The sequence below is a fragment of the Apostichopus japonicus genome, chromosome 22 (assembly GCF_037975245.1).
Source record: "Apostichopus japonicus isolate 1M-3 chromosome 22, ASM3797524v1, whole genome shotgun sequence".
NCBI classification, from domain to species: Eukaryota; Metazoa; Echinodermata; class Holothuroidea; order Aspidochirotida; family Stichopodidae; genus Apostichopus; species Apostichopus japonicus.
In genome coordinates, this window is record NC_092582.1 from 3705483 (window position 1) to 3727998 (window position 22516).

At 35.9% G+C, this 22516-nt stretch overlaps 1 protein-coding gene across 1 annotated transcript; it reads right to left on the minus strand.

Moving 5' to 3' along the window:
- Positions 1-566: 566 nt before the first annotated feature.
- Positions 567-14903, minus strand: LOC139963384 (F-actin-monooxygenase MICAL2-like). Its single transcript, XM_071964081.1, has 9 exons — positions 13986-14903; positions 13355-13562; positions 12934-13047; positions 12044-12148; positions 10773-11029; positions 7913-8164; positions 6772-7084; positions 5251-5438; positions 567-3477 (listed from the first exon to the last, which is right to left on the minus strand). The coding sequence occupies exons 1-9, from the start codon at positions 14286-14288 to the stop codon at positions 3343-3345; spliced, it is 1875 nt and encodes a 624-aa protein (XP_071820182.1). The 5' UTR covers positions 14289-14903; the 3' UTR covers positions 567-3342.
- Between the last annotated feature and the right edge of the window lie 7613 nt (positions 14904-22516).

Below are 22516 nucleotides of genomic sequence, written 5' to 3' on the forward strand. Positions count from 1 at the left end.
CTAAAATGAGCAGGTGAGTGACCATTATTTAACTTTCTAGCGTATTATGGGACAACATTGACGTGTAAAGTTCGTTCTCTATCTTCAGAAGTCTTGAGCAACTTATTCAGAATGTTACCATTATCTCACGTATGATTGGTATAGCTTTTTGACCCCCCACCCCAACCCCTCTAATGTAGATAATGCTATTACATATGCAGGAATCCGTTTGGCAGAGACCTTAGTCATAGTCATGCACCCCTAATCACTGGCTCTTGGACTCATTTTGAGCTTCAATGATTCAATTAAATTTTTTTCTTGTCCATATTCTATGGAGGGGGTTGAATAGATAATTAGAGGGAGGGGAAAGATGAAGACTACTGATATATGAAATAATTAACAAAGTTAATTGCCTCAAAAATAGAATGTTGTTTTAAGAACATATATATATCTTCACTCCAGTCACAAATCAAATTTGGTAAGGATTGCACTTTTCCAACATAATCACAAACGATATATTGTCAATACCGAAAAATCTGTATTGGACTATTAAATTGACAAATAAAATACACTGTAGGGGCTAAATATATTTGCATATGTGTTTTATTAGATTCTTCCATGCATATTCAATACTGCAAAGATACTTTTTTTTCAGAACATGCATCAACATTTAGCCTATACCTATAACACTGTATGCTAGTATTAATATCTAGGCATGACCAAACTTGTATATTTAAAAAAAAATGGGCGGAAGTTGTTTAATAGCAAATTATTGAGTTAACATGTTGTTGTGGTTGTACAGAACAATGGGTTGTGTACCTAATACACTGGGTATAGTATACTATATTGTACAAACACATAATGGAAACCTGTTGCTGAGCTAACTTATATCACAATCATGCATTACAACTATAAATTATATTTTCAAACATTTAAAAGCATTGTTACATTTTTTTGGCAAATATATGACAGACTTTGATTAAAAGTTCATATTATTAACTAAAGATATCATTATAAATTTCTCAAGAATATTGCTGAAAGTTCTATAGTTATTCCATGGAGCTATAATCTGTTTATAGCTCCATGGTTATACTGAGAAGGTGCATACAAAAAAAAAAAAAGAAGGGAAAAGATGACTCCACAAAGACCTGAAGGGTTGTGGAAAAAGTATGACATTCAAATCCCAAACCTTTTTGTTCAAATAAGATGTTAGAAAATGCTATGTACTTGCAATCAATTTGATCTTTTTGTACCAACAGACACTCAAATTTAGCAAAATTGATCAGTAGAGAGCGTGTCTTTTCCTATCCCATTTAAACTCACATGACCTATGACATATATTTATGTTTTTTTATGTTCGACAATCAATTTATTAATTCTAACATTTCAAAAATAAATATTATAAAATATTGATTAATACTCTACTCTTTTCCATATACTATATTATATATATATATTTTATATACTCTATTTCAGATACTCTTTCTCTCTCTCCACCTCTCTCGCTCTCTATATATACAAATATACATATATATATATCTGTATCTATATATATACATATATATATATCTATATATATATATATTTGTAAAAAGGAAATCATAAATCAGATGTTCTTCAATCCTTTGCGAAAGGTACATTGAAATATAGTTAAAGTTAATAGAATTATTATTTCTCTACTCGATTCCAATAGTTCATATTAAGCAGAACCTTTCGAAATATTAAAAGGGTACTCAACCCTTCCCTAACTATGCTATCTATGAAATTATTGTGGACTCACAGTGTTGTTATGCAAAAACATGAATGAAAATTACATAATAATCAAATAATTCACCAGAACCAGATATTTAAAAAAAATATATAAATAAAGCCTACCAGTGGCACTATGTTAACCCAGCTTTGAAAACTTTGACAGGCTGAACAGCTCTTTGGATGGCCTACTATTATGTGTGAGGTATTGTTGAGCCTCTAAGGAGTACTGTATGATACATGAGAATATGTTTCAGAAATTGGTAGTTCAATTTATTTCAACTGGGGAGGAAATCCATTCACAGAGCTGGGTGATTCTGCCCACAATGAAAAAAGTTTATCAATGTTAAACATGTGTCTATAGGGCACTGCAAAAAAAGATTTGTGGCTCTTATAGGTTGACTTTATTGAGGCAATAAAAGTGTCTTTTATCCTATTAAGTTTTTTTTGGTTGAATCAGAAGGAACTGTCCTAATAGTCTGTGTGTCAAATGACAGATTAAGCAGATTAAACAATAAATCAGATTTAGCAGATTACACAATAAGCAGATTAAACAATAAATAAAAAGAAAGACATCAATAGTCACTAGTTGAGTTGATTGATTGCATTTAGTTGATTGGTTTAAAAATGATTTAAAATTAAAAGTTTGGTCTGTAAATCGGCTTCAAACTTCCCTGAGTATTTAGCAACTAGGATGAATGTAGATAGTTAGCTTGACTATTCCAGTCAAATTATCAAATAGTGAAGTATTAATACTTCACAAAAATGAAATTTGACCAGTTTTCTTCTCACTTGTGATTAATACAAAATATGAAAAATGTCTAGGAGTCAAACCATTATGGATCAAAGTGGAAATTATTAATCAATTTCTTATTCAAATTTTCGTTTGATGAAAAACAAAAAAAAATGTAGAAAGATGTCTTAGTTAGATCAATTACAATTATATTTTTCTTTTTGAGTAATGCTCTTATTGTTAACTATTAAAGTCATCCTCTTTAGTTGGACTGTTTTTATACTGTATCTTTGCATTATGCGTTTGTGGTAGTTCTGTTAAGTGTGTGAACCCTCAAGAAATTGCATCATACTACTCCTATTGATATACACTGTGATGTCTAAAGAGCTGTGAGTTATACGTACTATAACCTGCTAAGAAAGTTTCATTCCTGTAATTTCATGAGAACAAAGTTCTGTACAAAGTCAAGAGAAACTCTCAGTTGACAAGAGCTGTCTTTAGCCAGTTTACCGCCATTTTCCTGCCAGTTTACCGCCAGTTAATTGCCAGTTACCCAGCTAGCCAGTTAACCTCTAAGATCCAATGGCTCGCCAACTTTTATAGGATTCATGAAATTTTGTCAATCAAGTAGAACAGCTGCTTCAAAAACACTGACTCTGATTTTGTAGAAGGTTAATTTTGAGAGTTGTAAATTTATTAAAATGAAGAAAAATAAATAAATAAGAAGACATCAAAAGTCACTACTTGAGTTGATTGATTGCATTCACACAGCAAAATAAAAAGTTTTGTCTGTAAATTTGGCTCCTGATTTCCCTGAGTATTTTAGCAACTAAAATAAGCCACATTTTCTCCTCTTTCTAAACAAGATGATGTTGAGAGGATCACTGCTCTGGGTCTCCATCTCGTTGTGTTCTTGCATCCAATAGCTCCTGGTTTCGTCTCTTCTCTTCAAGAACATCTGCATCCAGCATAGAATTCTCTACTTTCTTCAGACTAGGCTCGTTCAAGTTGGTTTCCTGGAATATGGGTGTAAAAGAAAGGGTATAAAGAAAGGAGATAGCCTTGTTGTTTGGTGAATTGGGTGGGGAGTTAGGGGGGTAGGTAAGAGGTCAGCAGGCTATGAGGGGGTCAGCAGGCTATGAGGGGGTCAGCAGGCTATGAGGGGGACGAAAAGTATACTATATGGTCTTAACCACTTGGTCTCTAAAGAAAACACTTTCCATTTCTTCAAGTTATTACTTTGACTAACCCCTAAAGACTTTATGAAGATAAACAAGTCTCCACATGAAATTATATAAGCATATATGACACACCTTACTTTCATGACACCTCTGTACATAAATATATGTTGTACAAAAAAACAGCAAACTATCTTAAAGAGACTTAATTATTTGTCACTTTCATGCTTTTAATCACAAACTTGGCATAAGGTTGTTTAGTTTAATATTCACTACACATCACATTTTTATGATCATGTACAACTTTACTTCCTTCTAGCAGTCAGTGCCATTGACATACTGTAATAATGAAAGGATCGGGCAGTGACCTCTAAGATATGTTTTAATTTAGCTGATTAAGTTGTAGATCGTTAAGTAAATAGCCTCCTCGTTAGTGGTCACATTCAGAAACTGTTTCACGGCAAACCATGTTATAGAGAAGGCTTGCAGTACTCCAGTCTCTACTCAAACTTTAAGTATATTGTCAAAAGTTAAACTCATGGCTTTGTACTCAGGATGCTTGTACTCCTTCTAGGGATATTAAACTCATGTGGCCAGTCTAGTGCATATGTTTTATGGATATACTTAAATGCTTTAAAATTCGTTTTGTTCATAGAATTCTAGAAACAAATAGTTTACTTTCTAAAAGGAATTTTGCAAAATAATTCTTTGTGTATGTTCTGTAATTAACCTGATGAGATAATAGATGATTTGATTTTTGGATGTAGTATTAGCAAATCATTCAGTTTTTGATGAGGATTATTATATTTTAGGTTCACAATTCTTTTTTCTCCATGCCAGATATCTATTTTGTGGTTACAAGTTATGTCTAAAGCATCTGTATTATCTTCCAATTTTCGATTTGAAATATTATGCCTTTTAAGCAGAAGTTGGAAGGAATAGCTACGTTTCATGCCACAATTGCCTATCGATCCTTAGAAACTGCATTTAAGGACTGTAACATTTCTTAATTTTTTAATAGTAAACTGATTTAAGCTAATCTTCTTATTTGTTCTTATCTTTTCTGGTTTAAAAGTATTGTTCAAAAATGAAAAAAAAAAGAATTCTAATGTTTGTAAATATTCTCGGTTGACGAAAAAAAAGACATGGAATAAAAATATGGATGGAAAGAAAATAAAACTTATATTTATGGATATTGAATGTAGTGATGAAAAATGACAAGTGTGACTCCATTGATACATGTATAATTGGTTGAATGTTTACATGTGTAGAGAGAAATGTCAGGAAAGTCAATGTTTTGTCTGTAATTGCATTTCCTTACTCTACATCTGTTTAGTTTTGATGCCCAGTTTTGATGCCAGATCTGATTCCGTTTCACTTTGCCTGTGAAGAATATCCTGCTAGGATCGAAACGTCAGGCCCTCTAACTTTTGAATACTTTACGTAGTACACAGGCTTTTCACAGTAGATAAACAGTTTGGTCATGTTCTCTTAACTTATACAATTACCTACATAGGCTCTCTGCAGTAAATGAGCAGTTTGTTTGAAATGTTTTTGCTCTCTTGGAAAATTAAAGTTAAGAAAAAAAAAGCAACTTATAATTTATCATACCAAATTGAAGACTTGTTCCGCTGCCCTGTCCAGTTGATTATTTTTGAGATCATGGCCATTAAGAGCTACCGTAAGCTTCTCTGATTCTGTGGGGGAATCCCCTGCAGGCTTCTGTGTGGATTCTTTGGTCACGCTGGTGTCATCTGATGTCGTGTCCATTCCTCCAGGAACAATATCTGACGATCCTTCTGTTTTAACCAAAAGAATAAATAGAAGAAAAATGTTTGCAATCCTAATTCACTTTGAATAATTTTTATACAATAATAATATCTTCAAAATATATAACCACAAGCAACATACTGTGTGATCAAACAGTAGGCTATTATGGTTACACCAGGATGGAGCATAATTTGATACCACTGGATATGTCAGTAGAGCACAAAATCTTGACTGATCATATCACTGCTTCAAAGTTTGTTTGGCCTTTTCAAACAGGAAAATCGAGTCACTGGCTACAAAAATGTACAAATTGTAGTGGGTTGGAAAGTTCAACCCATGACTAGTCTTGTTTTCAATTTCCAAGAAGAAGAAAACATCCTAATTTGGTCTGTGATGTTCTTCAATAGCTTTACTTTTCTATAACTATGTTGTTGTTGATTTATCTTTTAAATATTATACATAATTTAAAATTAGGGGTAAAACACCTTTTTTAGCCGGGGGGGAGGGAGGGAGCTAAGATGTTAAGTTGTACAGAGGAGGGATGTCCACTCCCCTTTGTGAAATCTTGGTAAAATGGAGGGTGCTAAGATTCAAAATGGTGAGCTATATTTTGCAACTTTTGAACAGATGATAAAGAAGTTTGGACTGTTCCGGGTTTACAGCATGTACATGTTTATTTAACCCGGTCACTGGGATGTTTTGTATCACTCTGTCTGAGAGTGGTAATGTGACTGTTTGAAATTCTTGCTCAGCATTAAATCTTCTCTTCAATTAGAATGTCATCACTATGCAATTTCTCTGTATGAATATTAGTGTCTTCAGTAGATAAATGAGTTAACAAGCATTACAAGTTTGTTTTTCTCCAGCTCAAATTACCATGATCATTAAACTCTACTGTTGCCAGATGCAATTATAAAAGTTCACCAAAAATTTATCAATTTTATCTCCATGATACAAAACCCCATTACGATATGGATTTGACCTACTGCAGAAAGTTCTTAGCAAATTTGTTACGCAATGGACTTCTGCCAGCAGTATATACCTTTAACATTCATTTGGTAATACAAATCAACTAAGTAGTTTTTAACTCAGTTTCATTAATGCTGTATTAAAGCAATATTCAGGATTCAGGAACATTTGCTCAATTTGGTGTCATCTTTAAGAAGCTGCTTTCAACAAGCATACCTTACATCTTTAAAGCAGATACTGAGACAGGGGCCTCATCATTGCACTGGGAAATGTTTCCAACTCCCCAAAAGAATTATTTTATATTTTATGTTATCATTTTAGCTGCTGGTTGATCTCTTAAAACCTAGCCAAATCTTCATTCTCTTGATACCGGCTCCATTACTTTACGAATACCTTGCTTCTCTGGCTCCTGATGGTGTTTGGTTTCGTCTTGCTCTCCTGGATTGTAAAGACGTTCCACCTCCTTCCTTGTCACCGTGACTCGACTTTGATAATTTTTGTAACGAGTCTTGGGATCGATGGTGTATGAATCTACTGCTTGCGATAGATTCATTGGAGTCATCGGCAGCATGAGGTACAGAGTCTCTCTTTCTGCTAGAATGGTCAGAGGGTCCTTCTCTCCCAGGGCCCAGTCTCTGATCATCCAGGCGGCATTGAAAGCGGAGATGAATCCTCGGCCACACCCGGTACCCTGAGGCCAGAATGGCTGGAAGTGCCAAAAAGAAAAAAATATGATCTTTTTATGATTTTAAATGGCAGAGGAACTGCATAGAGTGGTATTGGTGCTTTTATCATCGAAATCATTTTGAAAATTTAGCAACAAAACACTCAACCAGAAATGCCCCGTCATATTTATTTATGAGGATAACACTGCACGCACTATTTTCAAGTTTTGAAAAGTTTTGACTTTAGGGCTCTCGTACTTTATTCAAACTTACATATATCAAGTATAATTTTCATCCAAAATTTATTTTGATGTTATTGGTGTTTACAAGGTTTTCAAACTTTCACCTTTGTTGACCTCCATGAAAAACAATAGCTTTTCCTGTACTCACTAAGGTGGCGCTACGTAGAATGAAAGTTCATCCAAGTATTCCGTTTCCTGTTGTCATCTTCACCACCACAGAGAATAAATTACTGTTCAAAATTTTGCGTAGCAATTTTGGAGGTCCTGACCTTTGCCTCTTATAATATACTATGTTTCCTGTATATAAAAACTGCCATGCATCTTTGCACTTGTGTAGCAACTTGGCATTTTGCATTGCAACACCGGATTAATTATGCCCTACACAACACATACACACATATACATTCCCTCAGAATTTCTTCTATTTTTGACAATGAATTCATCTATATCATGGAATGTCCTTCCTCAGTCTAAGCAAACAGAGAGTATGTTATTTTGAGGACTTTTTATCATATTTTGGGAGGGCTTTATACTTTCTCCTAATATCCGAATAATTCCTTTAAAATTTCTTTATGCCTCTCGTTTTCTTTCCTATTAAAGAGAGCCTGCACAAAATAATTTTATTACCTGATAGAGGCCATCTCCCACCATGCAGGCAAGTAAATTGTGTCCGTTCTTCTCATGAATGAGCGCCGTGTGACACGCTTGGTAAACGGACGTGAAATCAAACATGGCTACGTCGGGACGGTTACGGTGATTGACCTCAAAGTCAAACTTTGGAAGTTTTGTAGAAAAGACGGCCACCTCCATCGCAAACGATTTCATCTTATCGTGATCCACGTTCGGAGGAGACAAAAGTTCGGCCGTCGTTGGTTTGTCCTGAGGATACGAAAATGTTTACATTTTATCGATTACTGTGACCAGCAAGCCAGTGGGCTCATTGTGATTCCTTGCCAATTGAGATGATAATCCCAAGCTTTCATCATTGTTGAGTAAATTGATCAGCAAGGTTCATTCACTGACTGTGGACCTACCTACTAAATATGTTAACTTTAATACCATGTTTACAAGCTATTTTAGCAAAAATCAACTCAAGCCCTGCCCCCCTAATAAATGTGCATAATATCACATTGAACAGACATCACCATGTACCCGCTATCTACCAACATATTAATATTAAGTATAAATAAATTCTGACTTTTGATTGCGGAGTTATTAGCATTTGGAGATTTTTATGTTTGACCCTGTGACCTCATTATATTCATTAGATGAGCACCAAAATCAATAGGGCTCTTCTACTCACCATGGTGCATATATGTGTCAAGTATGACTTCAATCCAACTTCTCGTTGTCCAGTTACCGTGTTTACAAGCTATTTTAGTGAAAATAAACTTAAGCCCCACCCTCTAATAAATATGCATAATATCAACTTGAACATATTTTACCATGTACCCACTTTCTACCAACACATTAATACCAAGTATGAAAACATTTTGACTTTTGGTTGCGGAGTTATTAGCATTTGGAGATTTTCACGTTTGACCCTGTGACCTCATTAATATTCATGAGATGAGCACCAAAATCAATAGGGTTCATTTACTCACTATGGCGCATCTATGTCCCAAGTATGACTTCAATCCAACTTGCCATTGTTGAGTTATCCTGTTTACGAGCCGAGGGCGTCACATACGCACACACACACATACACGCACACACACACACGCAATCACCATCGCATAGATTCTTTTTACCTTCGGGCAAGGAATCAAAAACTACCAAAGTTTACAAAGGAAACAAAGTCTCAGATGGAGTCTGTCTCAAGTTCAAGAATGACAGCAATCATAGCAATAAACCACAAGAGTGGCAGAGCAGAGGAGCATAGGGGCACATACACCTCCTATGCCCCCTCTCTACCCCCAGTCAAAGATGCAAATTTTTACAAATAAGAAAGGACCCCTGGTTTAAACCAATACCCTTTTTTCAGTTTTGTTTAAATAAAAAAGTGACCTTTTATTGCTTGAAAACTGACCTTTTGTTAATTGAAAGTGCCCTTTTCTTGAAGAAAAGATGTAATAAAAAACCTCTTAGGCAAGCAATGAAATTTTTAGAACAATTGAGGAAATTTAGTTGCTTAACAATTCCTATATCATTTGAATTAATAGATTTGTGCGACTGTCTTTAAGTTAGTGTCATCATTTTTAATCCTGTTTGAAGCAATACTTGAAAAGTTTGGTGAAATTACTGGAAAATAAAGAATAGACAATATAAATGCAGACAGCTGCTATACAGTAGGGAGTAATTACAGGTGATCATTTTTCATAACACTTTCCATTTTCTTTTCAATTTTTGATAGTTACCGAATACTGAGGATATTCCGGATTATTGTACAAAAACTACTATACATATTTACATTTGTTTAGCAATTCAGCAGTGGTTACAGGGCATTTTGCTATGTAAAAACTGAATAAATAAATCACTGTAGAAAGATCAAATAACTGTTAGGTAGCAGTGTGCTAATGTTAATAGGTAAACGAAAATTTAATACATTAAACATAAATGAAATGCAAAATCTTCTGCCACATAATAAAACAAAATGTCCCAAAACATATTTTTGACTTGTTCAGATATGAATACCACACAACAGATCCAATAATGCTACATATTAGCAAAACAAAAACTGTTCAACTTTTCATGGCAATTCTAGCAAAAATCCAACCATGATATAAAAAAATGTTTTCGCGGATACAGGCATTCAAAAATCTACTAGAACATTTTTTCTTCTTACTATTCATGAAAACCTTGTCTTGATAAAATCATGTTAACAGTTAAAGGAATTTTATCATCTCAACTTTATATAAACTGGAAAGGAGCAAAGAAGTTTGTTTGGCTAGAATGGGATTTTGAAGCAATGACTGATGAAAATTTATTTTGCTTTTTTGTTGTTGTTCAAGTTGATATATTGGTCTAAGCAATGTGTATTCATTCGAGATAATACAGACGTCCAGCTGAAGTACTCTTTTATATACTTTAGGTTCGCAAATAAGTCATCTGATGGGTTGGTATCGTGTAGCTTGCAAAATGGGGATTGTTGAAAAGTCTGACAAATGAAACCTACGTTTAATTCAACAGATCATCTGTACGTAAACCTTCTTGACATTGACAGACATTCACACACACTGTGTGGGTCAAACTGACATCTATTCCATATGTCACACTCACTGATAAGTTAGTATATTATTACTAGTAATAATTACTAATTAGTATTTTTACTTTTTTTTGTTGTTACGCATTTAACAGTGAGAAACACAAGACACTGCAGTGTTTTACATTTAGTAATTTAAAAGCTATCCGATAGCATGCTGTACTTTCTGTTGAACCCTTACAAAGATTGTGTTTCATTTTCTTAAATCACTTTGCACAATATGGTATTCAAATATATATTATAAGGCATAAATACATAACTGTATGAAAAAATGCCAAGACCTACCTCCTTAAGGACACCCTTTGTAAGTAAGCAGGATTTTTTGGCAGTTACGACAAAGTAATGAGTCTCGTCTTTATAGTAGACAATATTCTCCAAATCTATACCAAGGGTGGATTTCATCTCTTTAAAGAAATCTTGTTTCATATGATAGAAGCAGCCTCCAATCTCTTGTACTTTCACTTCCTGGCTGGTGTTGTAGTTGACAAAATTAAAGGTAATCGCAATAGCCAGTGCACGACCAGCCTTCTTCTTCTCAAATCCTGCGGAGGAAAGAAAGAGCGGACGCTGAGAGCTACCATTTGAACGAGGAAAAAAACATAAGTAAGAAGAATGCAGATTTCATTCGGGACTTTCTACAGGGATAGATCCAAGAATTTTTTCCATTTATCGAGGAAACTCAAGCATCAACTTTGATAACAATGAAAAGATTTATTAAACGAGAAAAGTTCCTTTTTCTTTCTTGTCTTGCGATGCTGTTCTCTCGGTTGAGTTTTGTTTGTATAACTCTCCAGTCAAATTGTGTTGTGGTTTGAAGCAAAAGAAATTAAATCTATGGCAGGTTATTCACAACATAGCTTGTCTTGACATCAGTATTAAACACCAAGGGGGTCAGATAGACTAAGGTCAGTGCCCTGTCCTTCATCACCTCTCGCCAGACGCATGAATGTCCTAATGTCCGGCATTTCTCATACCAAAAAACTTGTGAGCACGACTTAAAGCATTCAACATTCCATATTTGTGGAATAAACTACTGTTACACATTTCCCTTTTCAGCTCTTACTTGTACCTGCACCGTATTAGATTCAGTAAATTACTGTGCCTGTATGTGCAAACATTTAAGTATACCCTCGCGCAAAACATCGTTACAGTTTATACTGTCTTCCAGCTTCATATCTACTGTATTGAAATTGTACTTAATATTGTGTACGTGGCCCAGTATTAACATCATGAAATGCATATAAACTGCAGGATTTCCCACAAACAAGATGTCATGAACCATGTGTGTCATGATCTCCTTGGGTCTTCGCTACGTCCTCCATTTTTATGTTACTATGTCAGTGGCCACCTTAGTAACAGACACTCTATTGTTAGATGGCTGTGTTTATGTCACACTAGGTGGTTAACATCTTGAAAAATAATGTTATATCTCAAAACCCACATCAACACTTAACTTTGAACTATCACATCCTTATAGTAGACAAACATAGCCTAACCTACTTGCTGCTAGTAAAGAGCACATATTTATTATTAGTGGACTTTTTGCCTGTATTTACCTTTCAGAGTGTTTCTTCTTCCGTCGGCTCCAATCACAACATCAAACTCAAAAGTAGAGAGAGAGTGGTCCACTGGATCAAACTTTGCCCTCCAGCCGGTACCTCCTTGAAAGTAGAATAAAAATAACAAGATGTTCATAGATCAAATGGATCAGGGATCAAATCTGTCTGAAACTCTTTCTTTTTAAAATGCAATTAAGATTCTTTGAGGTAACTTATTCAAAAGCTATCTTCTTTCACAATCTATGTGTACCGTAGACTTGTAGATGTATGAACCTTTAGCATTTTCACTCCACTTGATGGTCATTAATTCAGCTTTGAAGGAATTCTGAAGAAATTAAAGCTACTGGTGTCTAAACGCTTTTAGGAATCTTTTTGCAGAATAATAGCATCTTTGGTAGAATTTACTTTGCTTCCAAAAAACTTAACAACTTTGAGCTATCTTCAAGCTATGAAGTAACTTGAAAAAAGACAATCTTCCTTATCTCTTCCCCCCCCCCCCTCCTCCACCCTCATTACACAAAGGTATTAGATTTAAAGAAAGAGACATAATAATTTAATATAGCAAAACTCAATAAAATAAATGATAATAAACTTTGGAAAATATAGCTCATGTTTATTGTGAATATGGTTTTAACTTAGTACATAATGACAAGGTTATCAAATGTTGTCATTACCTTTGCAGTACTGCTACAAAGAAGTTTCACAAAGGATATAACAGCATTCAACAAAATTAATGCAAAAATGATCAAAATAATCATGTCTTACTGACATGCAGGGTTGCAACCACCATTTTTGTTTTGGGGTCAGGGCTAAGATCTCATGTCGACACCCCCTCTCCCCCTGAAGTACACATGGTTGCACCCCTGCTGATAATAACAGACACTTACCATTTGACTGGTCCTCTGGGGGTTCTACTACGTCCTCTAAGGCGACATTGTGATGAACTTCTACTCCAAGGCACAAACAGATCTTCAATAATATCAACTGCAATCTTCGGATACCTGATGATTGCAACAATAACAAAATGTTAACTACAATTCTGCATGGTTCTGTGTAAAGACTAGGTAATTAATTAAAGCGATTAAGATTGAAATACTCCTGAATAGAGCAAATCAGTAATCAGAAATATGAAATATGAAGAACTAAACTGGACACACTATAACACATAACAAAATGTTAATTACAATTCTGCATGGTTGTGTGTAAACCGATTCAATTTGAAATACTCCTGATTAGAGTAAATCAGAAATATTTTTTCTTAAACATGGCATTTAATTGTTTGAGCATAAAGTACCTTTAATCACTTACTTATGTGGTTGATGTTTCCAAGGCAAAATTTAGGGTACAGAATTTTGGCCCCGAGCTGCTTTAGATCTTTGATGACAAAGGGCCACAAATGAAGCACATTGTTGCGAGTAAAGTCTTCTCTCCTTTCCACGACAATGACCTTTGCACCCAGTAAAGAACATTCAATGGCAGTTCTCAAGCCACATGGCCCTGCTCCAATTATAAGAATCTGAGAAAACACAATGACAGAGTATGTTGTTACTGGATTGAAAAGAAAAATCATACATAAATTATATATTTAGGATACAAGAAAAGAGCTATAAATTTCACTAGAATACAGGAGAAAAGCAATAAATTTCTTTACAAATGTGCATCTATGACACCCAACCTTTTTTACTTGAAATTATTCAGTTTTGGTATAAATTGTGAAACTTCAACCAGTGAAACCTAGAAAACTGAATGATGGAATTGTATACCCTGGAATTACCTGCTGTCAATGCTATGTTTTTATTGTTTCAGCTATAAGACCAAAGTATAATACAAAAGAAATGTAATAACACTGGTTAGGTCATCACATGACAACGCATCACAACGCTTAAATTTCTCAATGCATAGATCTTAACATCTTTTCTGGGCTACAGTTTCAACTCACCTTCTGTTCTGTGCAAATGGTACCATTTCTGTACTCTTCTCTTTCTGTCAATGGAGTCAACAGCGACCACAATGAACGAGCTCTCCGAGACTGTACTGTATTGCTCAGAGCTTTGTAAATTAGCCTATGGTCATTAACATCACACAATCCAACTTGTTCCTGCAGAGCAGCATATGATGACAATGTTCCACTCAGGCTCTGAGCTTTGTAGAAATTTTCAAATAATGGTTCTGAGAAATTCTCTATCTGTGCTGAACCCTCTCGTTGTTCCTTATTTGGTGATGGTTCTTTAGGATTCTGCATTTTTATTTTGCTTTGAAACAATATTCATATAAACTTTGAGTAACATCTGGTTTCAAATCATGGCCTAAAGTTAGGCCGCAATGTTGCGTAAAGCCTACCACCAGTATTAAGTTAGGCTACTTACGCTGCAAAGCTGTCTACTTTCACTTGACAACAATTGCTGATTTCGCTTATTAGGCTGTAGTGGCATGCTCTGAGTCTGACTTGTAATTCAAACGAATTTGTTTTACTGTAGGCCAGTAACCACTCAAGCCTATGTCACTACCTAAGCCTATGTAAGACTTGACTACCACTTTATAATAGGTCTAGCCTACAACATGTGATGTATCGAGACCGCTCCGTAAATTGTAGCGGAACTGGGCCTAATGTTAGTTCAGCACTGTGATTGTGTGAAGGACTTGGACAGCTACCTTTGCTTAGTTATAAAAACGGAAATTCAGTAGATATTTTGGTACAGACGCTTTCTCCAGATGGCAGTTTACAAGGTAACATCCTCTATTTTATATGAAAGTTACGACTATCTGCTGTATCCAACTTGAGACGGGCTTTGCTTGGACCCTGGCCTCCAGCTGATCTGTCCTGGATGTCGAGAATTCAATTGCAAGAATTAATTATTACAAGCACCCGGCATGCAGTACCCGCCTTCTGCTTTTAATCTACAGAGAATGATACAGACCCCTACAACTTCCAAGTAAGAGACGGGAAATGTTTCCAGTAAAAGTGCAAACGTTCAACTCTATGTAAGAATTATTTATATTATATGACTAATGTTGAAAGATTATCCACAAAAAAACCTAAAGTGTATTAACAACTCACCAATACAGTGTAGTAGTGAATGGTTGGTAAAACGTACCGTACTTTAATTCCAAACAGCAAGGATATGTATATTCAGCAGTAGTTCCTTTTATGACTTTAGTGTCCAAATATGGCGTTTGAATTTTCCGGTTGCGTTTGGGCTGAAACTTAGGCTACCTCTGTTTTGCATGTAGACTACGTCTACTAACTCACTAGGTGAACTAAGTCTGTTGATTAATCGTATATTTTCCAAGAAAGAAGGGAGGTGATACCAATCCTCATTTTGTCGCAATTCAAATTTTGTTTATGCCTACAATGAGTTCTCAGTAGCCTATACTATATTGATGTCATTTATTTACTAATTATTTTCAAACAGAGAGCTTGTATCAACAGATCTTAAATAGGATGACCATCTACAGTCACAGTCTCGGTGCAAGGGGACTGGGGCTGAGAGCGGATCAGTCGTTCGGTTGTTTGTTTCTTTGTGCCCAACTTGTTTGTTTGGGTGACTTTTTTGTTAAAAAAAGTGCCTTTTAATAGGATTGTGAAACAACACATTGAATATTACCACAAATTCAAGATACGTTTCACATTTATGACTGCTTCAACAAACTAACTTAAGTAGGGCCTAATAAAAATCATACACGTTACTATTATCATGGCTCCTTTTGGTCAAATGGCCAAGATATCTGTAGACATATAAGTATTGTCCTGACTGGCCGTGGTTCTGAGCCAGAGCTGGAGCTAATAAAAACGGGATCTAACATTGTACCAGTTCTGCGAAAAAGTGTTTTAGGTTACCCCCCCCCCCCCCCCGAGATTAGTTTACTATCGTTTTGATGGTATAGCCAGAGATTTGAACCGTTATTCCTGCGTACTTCTTTGATCAGAAAGTTAATTTGAAGCAAACATGTGCCTTTCCTCAGAAACACACAGTAGGCCTACTGCCTTTATTAATGATTGCCACTGCAAAGTAAAACGTTATTCTTGGAATATACCTTTGTCAGGAAAGCCAACTTCGATTGACAGCAATGTAGGTGCAGCGGGTGGGGAGGGGAAGGGTGACCCTCGAGTCTATTATCGTTTACAGAATGAAAGAGCAGCCTGGGCATGCGCCTAGAAACATGCACTACCCTCAAGAACCATGATTATATAGCTCATTGCCAGAATATACCATACACGTCTCCTACACATATTATCAGATGAATATGCCTAGCGTTTTGGGTGGGTAGTCTCATCAATATACATTACGAACAAACAATATATTAAACTGACAAAAAACATGACAAAATAACGAAATTTGATATTACTCAATGAGCGTGGGAATTCAAATACCAAATTGTTAGAGAAAAAAACTGAATGAAACATCACAACAGTACCTGGTCAATGACGTAATCTTCCCGCTGTCTTTCTCTCTCACGTGGGACGCGATCAATGGATATAGACCTATAAGTATAAAAAAATGTCTTCCTTGTTATTACGTGGAAGCGGTAATAGCGTTGAAAAACTACTGGGACGGTATCTGGAACACTGGGGTTGGGGGCCATGCAATTGAAAAAAGGGGTAATTCTGGGAGATACACCAAATGCGATTAATTTAGCTGTAAGTAAGTGTGGGACGAATGTGTGTTCAATGTACTATTAAAGTAGATCTCGCATGTCTATCTTTATCTAAATGAGAGTAAACTATGTTCAGATATATGTCAACACCGCATCATCAATTCCCCTTTTTGCCTAAATTTGCCTAAATTTCCTCATCGTGAATATATGCTGTATGAAGGCTTGACCTCAAGACACTTAGTCAGCATAGACCAGCTTTTTTTTTACTGAGCGCCAGTCTTAAGTAAACGAAAGGAGAACAGAACACAAAAGCGAAGTCCCTGGCCTTCCTCGTACAAACATTAATTCCATATGCCTTGACATTGCGACGTTTATTTGTACATATACCCACGTTGAGAATCGTACAGCTCTTAAACCGCCCACACTAATTTCTCATTGCAATTGGTTCAACCAAGAAGACGGATAGTTGTGATGGGGGAGGAGGGGGGGGGGAGCGGGGATGGGGGCAGGGTAGGAGGGAGTCATGTGCACACATGCGTGTGATTCCATCATGTTTACTTCTACAACTAAATTTATGATGTTGTAACTATCTTTCTTTCACATATTTCTTCTCGAGAATGGGCAACATAATACTGCAGACGGAAACCAAAAAACAAACAAACGTGTTCTCAGTTTTATTCCCTAAGGGCAGTATTAATTAGCTGACACATTTCACTTGTCAGATCTGTTCCAAGAGGACCTGTAAAATATATCTTCTGTGTAAAAACAAGTGGTCTCTCTCCTGTTCCTATGGCTTGACCAACATGCATGAACCAATCATGAGCGTACTTTCCTCGGTTACATGACCAATCAAGAGGTGACAGACTACACATAAACAGCTGCGAGCGGAGGGGGTTGTAAAATGACCTTTCATCTCTCCTTTTTCTTAGTTTCTGGATAGTATCATTTTTCCTATCCAAGGGGGAATAATACATCTAATCGAATGTTTTGAAGCATAACAAAGCAAGCCAGACATTTATTACGTAATACTGTCTGAAGAGAGTTGAACTTTTCACCTTGTCGAGGTCAAACGATGCTTACACGCACACTTGTGCATTGGACCTATATACATGGCTACCTGCATCATTATGTAGAAAAGAATTTTACGGGGTGAAAAAAATCACATTAATATGGACCCATTTAATAGACGCTTTCTCGACGATTTTAGGGTCCTTCTTTCTTTTTCTTTTCTTTCTTTTTTCTTTTGAGAATAATTGTTCTGCTAATTGCAAAATATTCATACAAAAACAGGTCAGTAGATATAAAAGAACAATAATCTAAACATGACAGGTTAATTAGATTTTCACAGCCCCATGGCATCGATGCTTACACTTCCTTGAAAACAATGTGTGTAAAATAACAGGTCAGTTGTACGAATTACAAAAACATTTCAACCGTTTTATAGTGTTCTTCAGAAGTGGCAATATTCCAACAAATATTTAAAATAAGATTGGAAGAGTATTTGAACCCTTCAGTATGTGGTTAAAACTGAAAAAAAAATATATATATAAATATATATATATTTTTTTTTTCAGTTACGAAGTTAACACAGAATACAGTTTCATGCACTGAAATTTATCATAAAATTCATTCCATTTAGAGTGAATTACACTTTTTTGCTTACAGATTGTATATTGTTATGGCACCGAACACAAATATTGAAGGTGCGGTTGCAGTGCTTGTGAGAAAAAGTCTTGTGTTACCAAAATTGAAATACACTTGCTGTGTACCAATGTAATAAAGTTTTATCTTCAATGAAAGACACAGAGAGTTTTAACAGCATCTTCATTACGTAATAGCCATAATCCAGAGGTAAAGTGACTCGTTGGGTCATGGCAAGGGGGAGGGGTGGGTGGGTGGGTGGGTGGGGAATAAAGAGGTGCCTTCAGCTTGGTATCACTGATTTCGTTATACATGCACGGGTTTCGCTAACAGATGTTTTCGTGGTGTCTTTGATGTATTAACAACATACCCGCAACCACGAGGAAGCAGCCATTGGGCGAGAAGTGCAGGTATAGCTATAGAATTTGAGGGTCATTCTGGGGATCAGACCCCAGGGTGGTCTATTAGGGGCTCCGCGGAAACATGAGTTAAGGGGCAATGCATCCCCGTTTTCGTAACAAAAAATGATAGGGGTGGGCAGTGGGATCCCGGTGACAAAATTGTACTTATGTACTGACCTGGTTTCTCCGCGACGCTATTGTTTGACATGAAACAATGAAACGATAAACGAAGTTGTGTGCATGGTTTACGGTGAAACTTTGAGATTATGTATTGGATAAAATTATATCGCCGGTTTTGTCACTAACATGTCTCTTTGACCCCCGAAAACTTATAGACAGACCTGAACTGAAACCCACGTCGTCTTTACTTATACATAGAATGCGAAACCATACCCTTCATTGTGATAAAATTATTTTGTGTTAAGTTTGTTTGTATGCAAATATAACCATGAAAGGGTGCAGCTACCGAAAGACATAAATCTACAGGGTGCTTCGTTTGACATAAAACTTTAATAGAACTGTAATCATTTTCAAAATGTTTGTAAGAAAAAGCAAAAAAACTGATAATAATACTTCTACTACTACTACCAGGGAGTTGTTATAACAACTATCTGCTACTACTACTACTTATAATAATAATAACAACAATAATTATAATTATAATAATAATAATAAATACAATAACCAATTTAATGACAATAATGAAAGAACAAAATTGCAAATTGATCACTTTGGTATTAACATATAGTGACGAAACGAGCTTCACCTAGACAACCGTATTGAAGAGATGTTACAAGACCTTGGAACAGGAAATCTTTGGTTCGTTTTACCAGGGAGCTGCTACTCTAACGTTAGAGTAGCAGCTCCCTGGTTTTACCAGGGAGCTGCTACTCTTAGAGTAATAGCTCCCTGGTTTCAGAATCATGAAAGAGTCTGTTGTTATTCAATACACACATCATGAATATGCACTAATGAGCCAAAGTAAGTCACACGTGCAGAGCATAGATCAATAGTTTTCGACCAAGAGTCGGGGCTAACTCAAAGGCGTGCGCAAGGGAGGGAAGAGGGGAAGGGGGGGGGGCCTCAGTCGGGGAGGTAAAGCATTCAGTCGGGAGATATTAACATTTAGTGATGGACGAATTGTTTCAGAGACGAAGGTAGAAATGAAAGTACATATTCCGCTACCTTACTTAGTCAAGAGGACAGAATTTGGTCAGGCAGTCCCCTTCCAACTGTGAAATCATGTGCACATCACTGGGCTAACCTTTTATAGTTCACCCAATATGATTACTCAATGGAGTTATATTTCATCGTCATTTTTCACGTCGGTTTGTGAAAAAAAGTAGTTTTATAAGTTCTATTTTCATGAATAATTAAAAGTGAAATGCATTATTCCTAGTTCATGCATCTCTGTATGTGACATAAACCTACACATGGCCACTGTATAATTGCCAAAATTCACAAGGAAATGGTTTCATGTTTGGCTTCAAATGAAACATACCGAAACCTTTCCATCATTGGTCACAATAGGTGGCGTTTCCATTAATCTATCTGAATGTCTGTCTGTCTGAACTTGTTGGGAACACCCGATTTGGCAAGTCGTATGCAGGATGGTATGCAGGATGTATACTGATGACGGTGTCAGGCAGCGGAGGGGGGGGGGTGGGCGGGGGTTGAAGAGAGCTCTCCATAATCTCTTTGGGGCTCTCTCTAGTCCCTAGACTACAGGCCGCCCTTCCTTCTCCTTGATATAGACTTTGCAAAGAGTCTTAAACTGAATTTGGTTTACTCCTGTCATGCTGGGTCTATTATGTGTGAAACCTTTTATTCAAATTGGTTGTACGCTTCCCGTGGTTACCGACCGTGGGCATTTATAGAGGAAGGGAGCAACGGTCTTTAAGAACAGCCGGTAATTTATTGTCAGCGTGGGAAGACGGAAACAGAACAGAACACGCTTTGGACATACGGTCTGAACATGTCCTATCTCGGCCTATACTCTATCTACGTCTCTCTCTCTCTCTCTCTCTCTCTATATATATATATGTATAAACGGCATGCACAGACAAATAGGCCTCTGACCATGCAAATAGGCCTGTACGTAGTTCATGTTCCCTTAGCTCGAAAGTTCCTTGCAATTGTCTGAAATCAATATAATGTTATAGTCTCCCTTTCCCAGGATTTGGAAAGGCTTAACGAACTTAAGATAACAAGAGAAAGAACTAAATAACCAGATAAGGTTATTAAAGATATTCGCGTGGATAGGGATCGCTGTATTAGATTACCACCGTTTCACCATGTGATTTATGACTATTTTCCAGACACGATTACGTAATAGTGCATCATTTGATACGGTTCAGACAACACATACATGTGTAGTCAATGTACGTCAACACGAAGTAACTGTAGTGAAACTAATACATGTATGTTAAAAACTTATACCTGCAAAATAATTCATCCAAGGCTCGTACAGTTTCATTAAAGGAACACGATGCGCTTGAATCGCGACGGGTAAAAATATAATCAGATGAAGAAGACTCGCAATTGATACGATATTATATGATATTGTATGATATCATACGTATATATCGATGTGTGTATTTTAGATCCTCCTGCAAGCAGGAATTCGCGAAGAAGCCTCATTGGCTTATGAAAGCCGCAAGCTGACCGAAGTCAGTTTCTTAGATTCATATTTAACGTCCATGATTATGAATTGTCAACAACTCTGTAACTGGACGACATACATTAATCTTGGAGCGACTCGAACCGGGCCCTTATGATTGGAAGGTACCAGCTTTAACCACTGAGCTAACACTCCATAATAAAATATGATATGATTCAATACGATATGATATGTTAAGCTATGATATCATATGATACAATGTGACACTGCATGACACGTTGCGATACCTTACGATTACATATTATATCATACATTGTCATTAATACTGCTCTCATATTTGTTCAAGCTATATATTTCTAAATCTTTACAAAACTATTTTTCATAAGGGTTAATTTGGACAATTTCATTGAGGAAATATTTGATGGTAACCTTTAAGTGATTTATTTTAGAGTGAAAGGGAAGATTTTTAACCATCATTCGCTTTATTTTTTTCATAGATATTTTGGGTAATGCTATATGAATGACCTACAAGAACAAGATATAAGCAGTTCTATATGTTTAGAACTAAGCTAAAATAAGGCAAACAAAAACATTGAAATCATGTGAAACAACGTTAAACTATTAGTTCAGGAACCTTGGCGAATACCCAAGTCCCCTAAATATAAAAAAAAATATCATAAAAATATCTAAAAAATACAGCCACTGGAATATCGCTTTAACACTTCAGTATAATATCGAGAATTGATTATTCAAAAAGTTGTATTTCATGTTTGTAAAACGATTGATGGCAAATACACTCTCGATCGCATCTGTTTTGTTTTTTGTTTCTCGCTGCAAAGGAAATATTAATTATTTATTATAAATTAATTATTGTTTGTTAAGATGGTAGGCGTTGTAGTGCGGCATAGAGTCGATATATATATAGGGTCTGCTCTTTAATTGAATAGATTGTATATAGCTATATACAAGTAACAGACCAAAAACAAAACCACCGAAATGTCTGCATCCATGATAACTTAGGTGGGACAACTCGAATACCCGAAAGCAAGTTGGAAAATGGAGAGATTTAATTTCCTAAAATTTCGTAACTTTATTAATTGTATCTGGCAACAATAGAGAGTGGATGACATCACTAAGGCATACACGGATCGTTGCATGTTATGCATTATCATCCATTGCAAGTGCCAAGAATTCATTTTAAAAGCTATAAAT

Bases quoted from the DNA above. Each gene is read 5' to 3' on its own strand.
- LOC139963384 (XM_071964081.1), bottom strand. From the start codon at position 14,288: ATGCAGAATCCTAAAGAACCATCACCAAATAAGGAACAACGAGAGGGT. The intron at 12,149-12,933 runs GTAAGTGTCTGT...TCTACTTTCAAG, and splicing joins CCCAGAGGACCAGTCAAATG to GAGGTACCGGCTGGAGGGCA. The intron at 5,439-6,771 runs GTATTCGTAAAG...TGGTTAAAACAG, and splicing joins TCAGGAGCCAGAGAAGCAAG to AAGGATCGTCAGATATTGTT.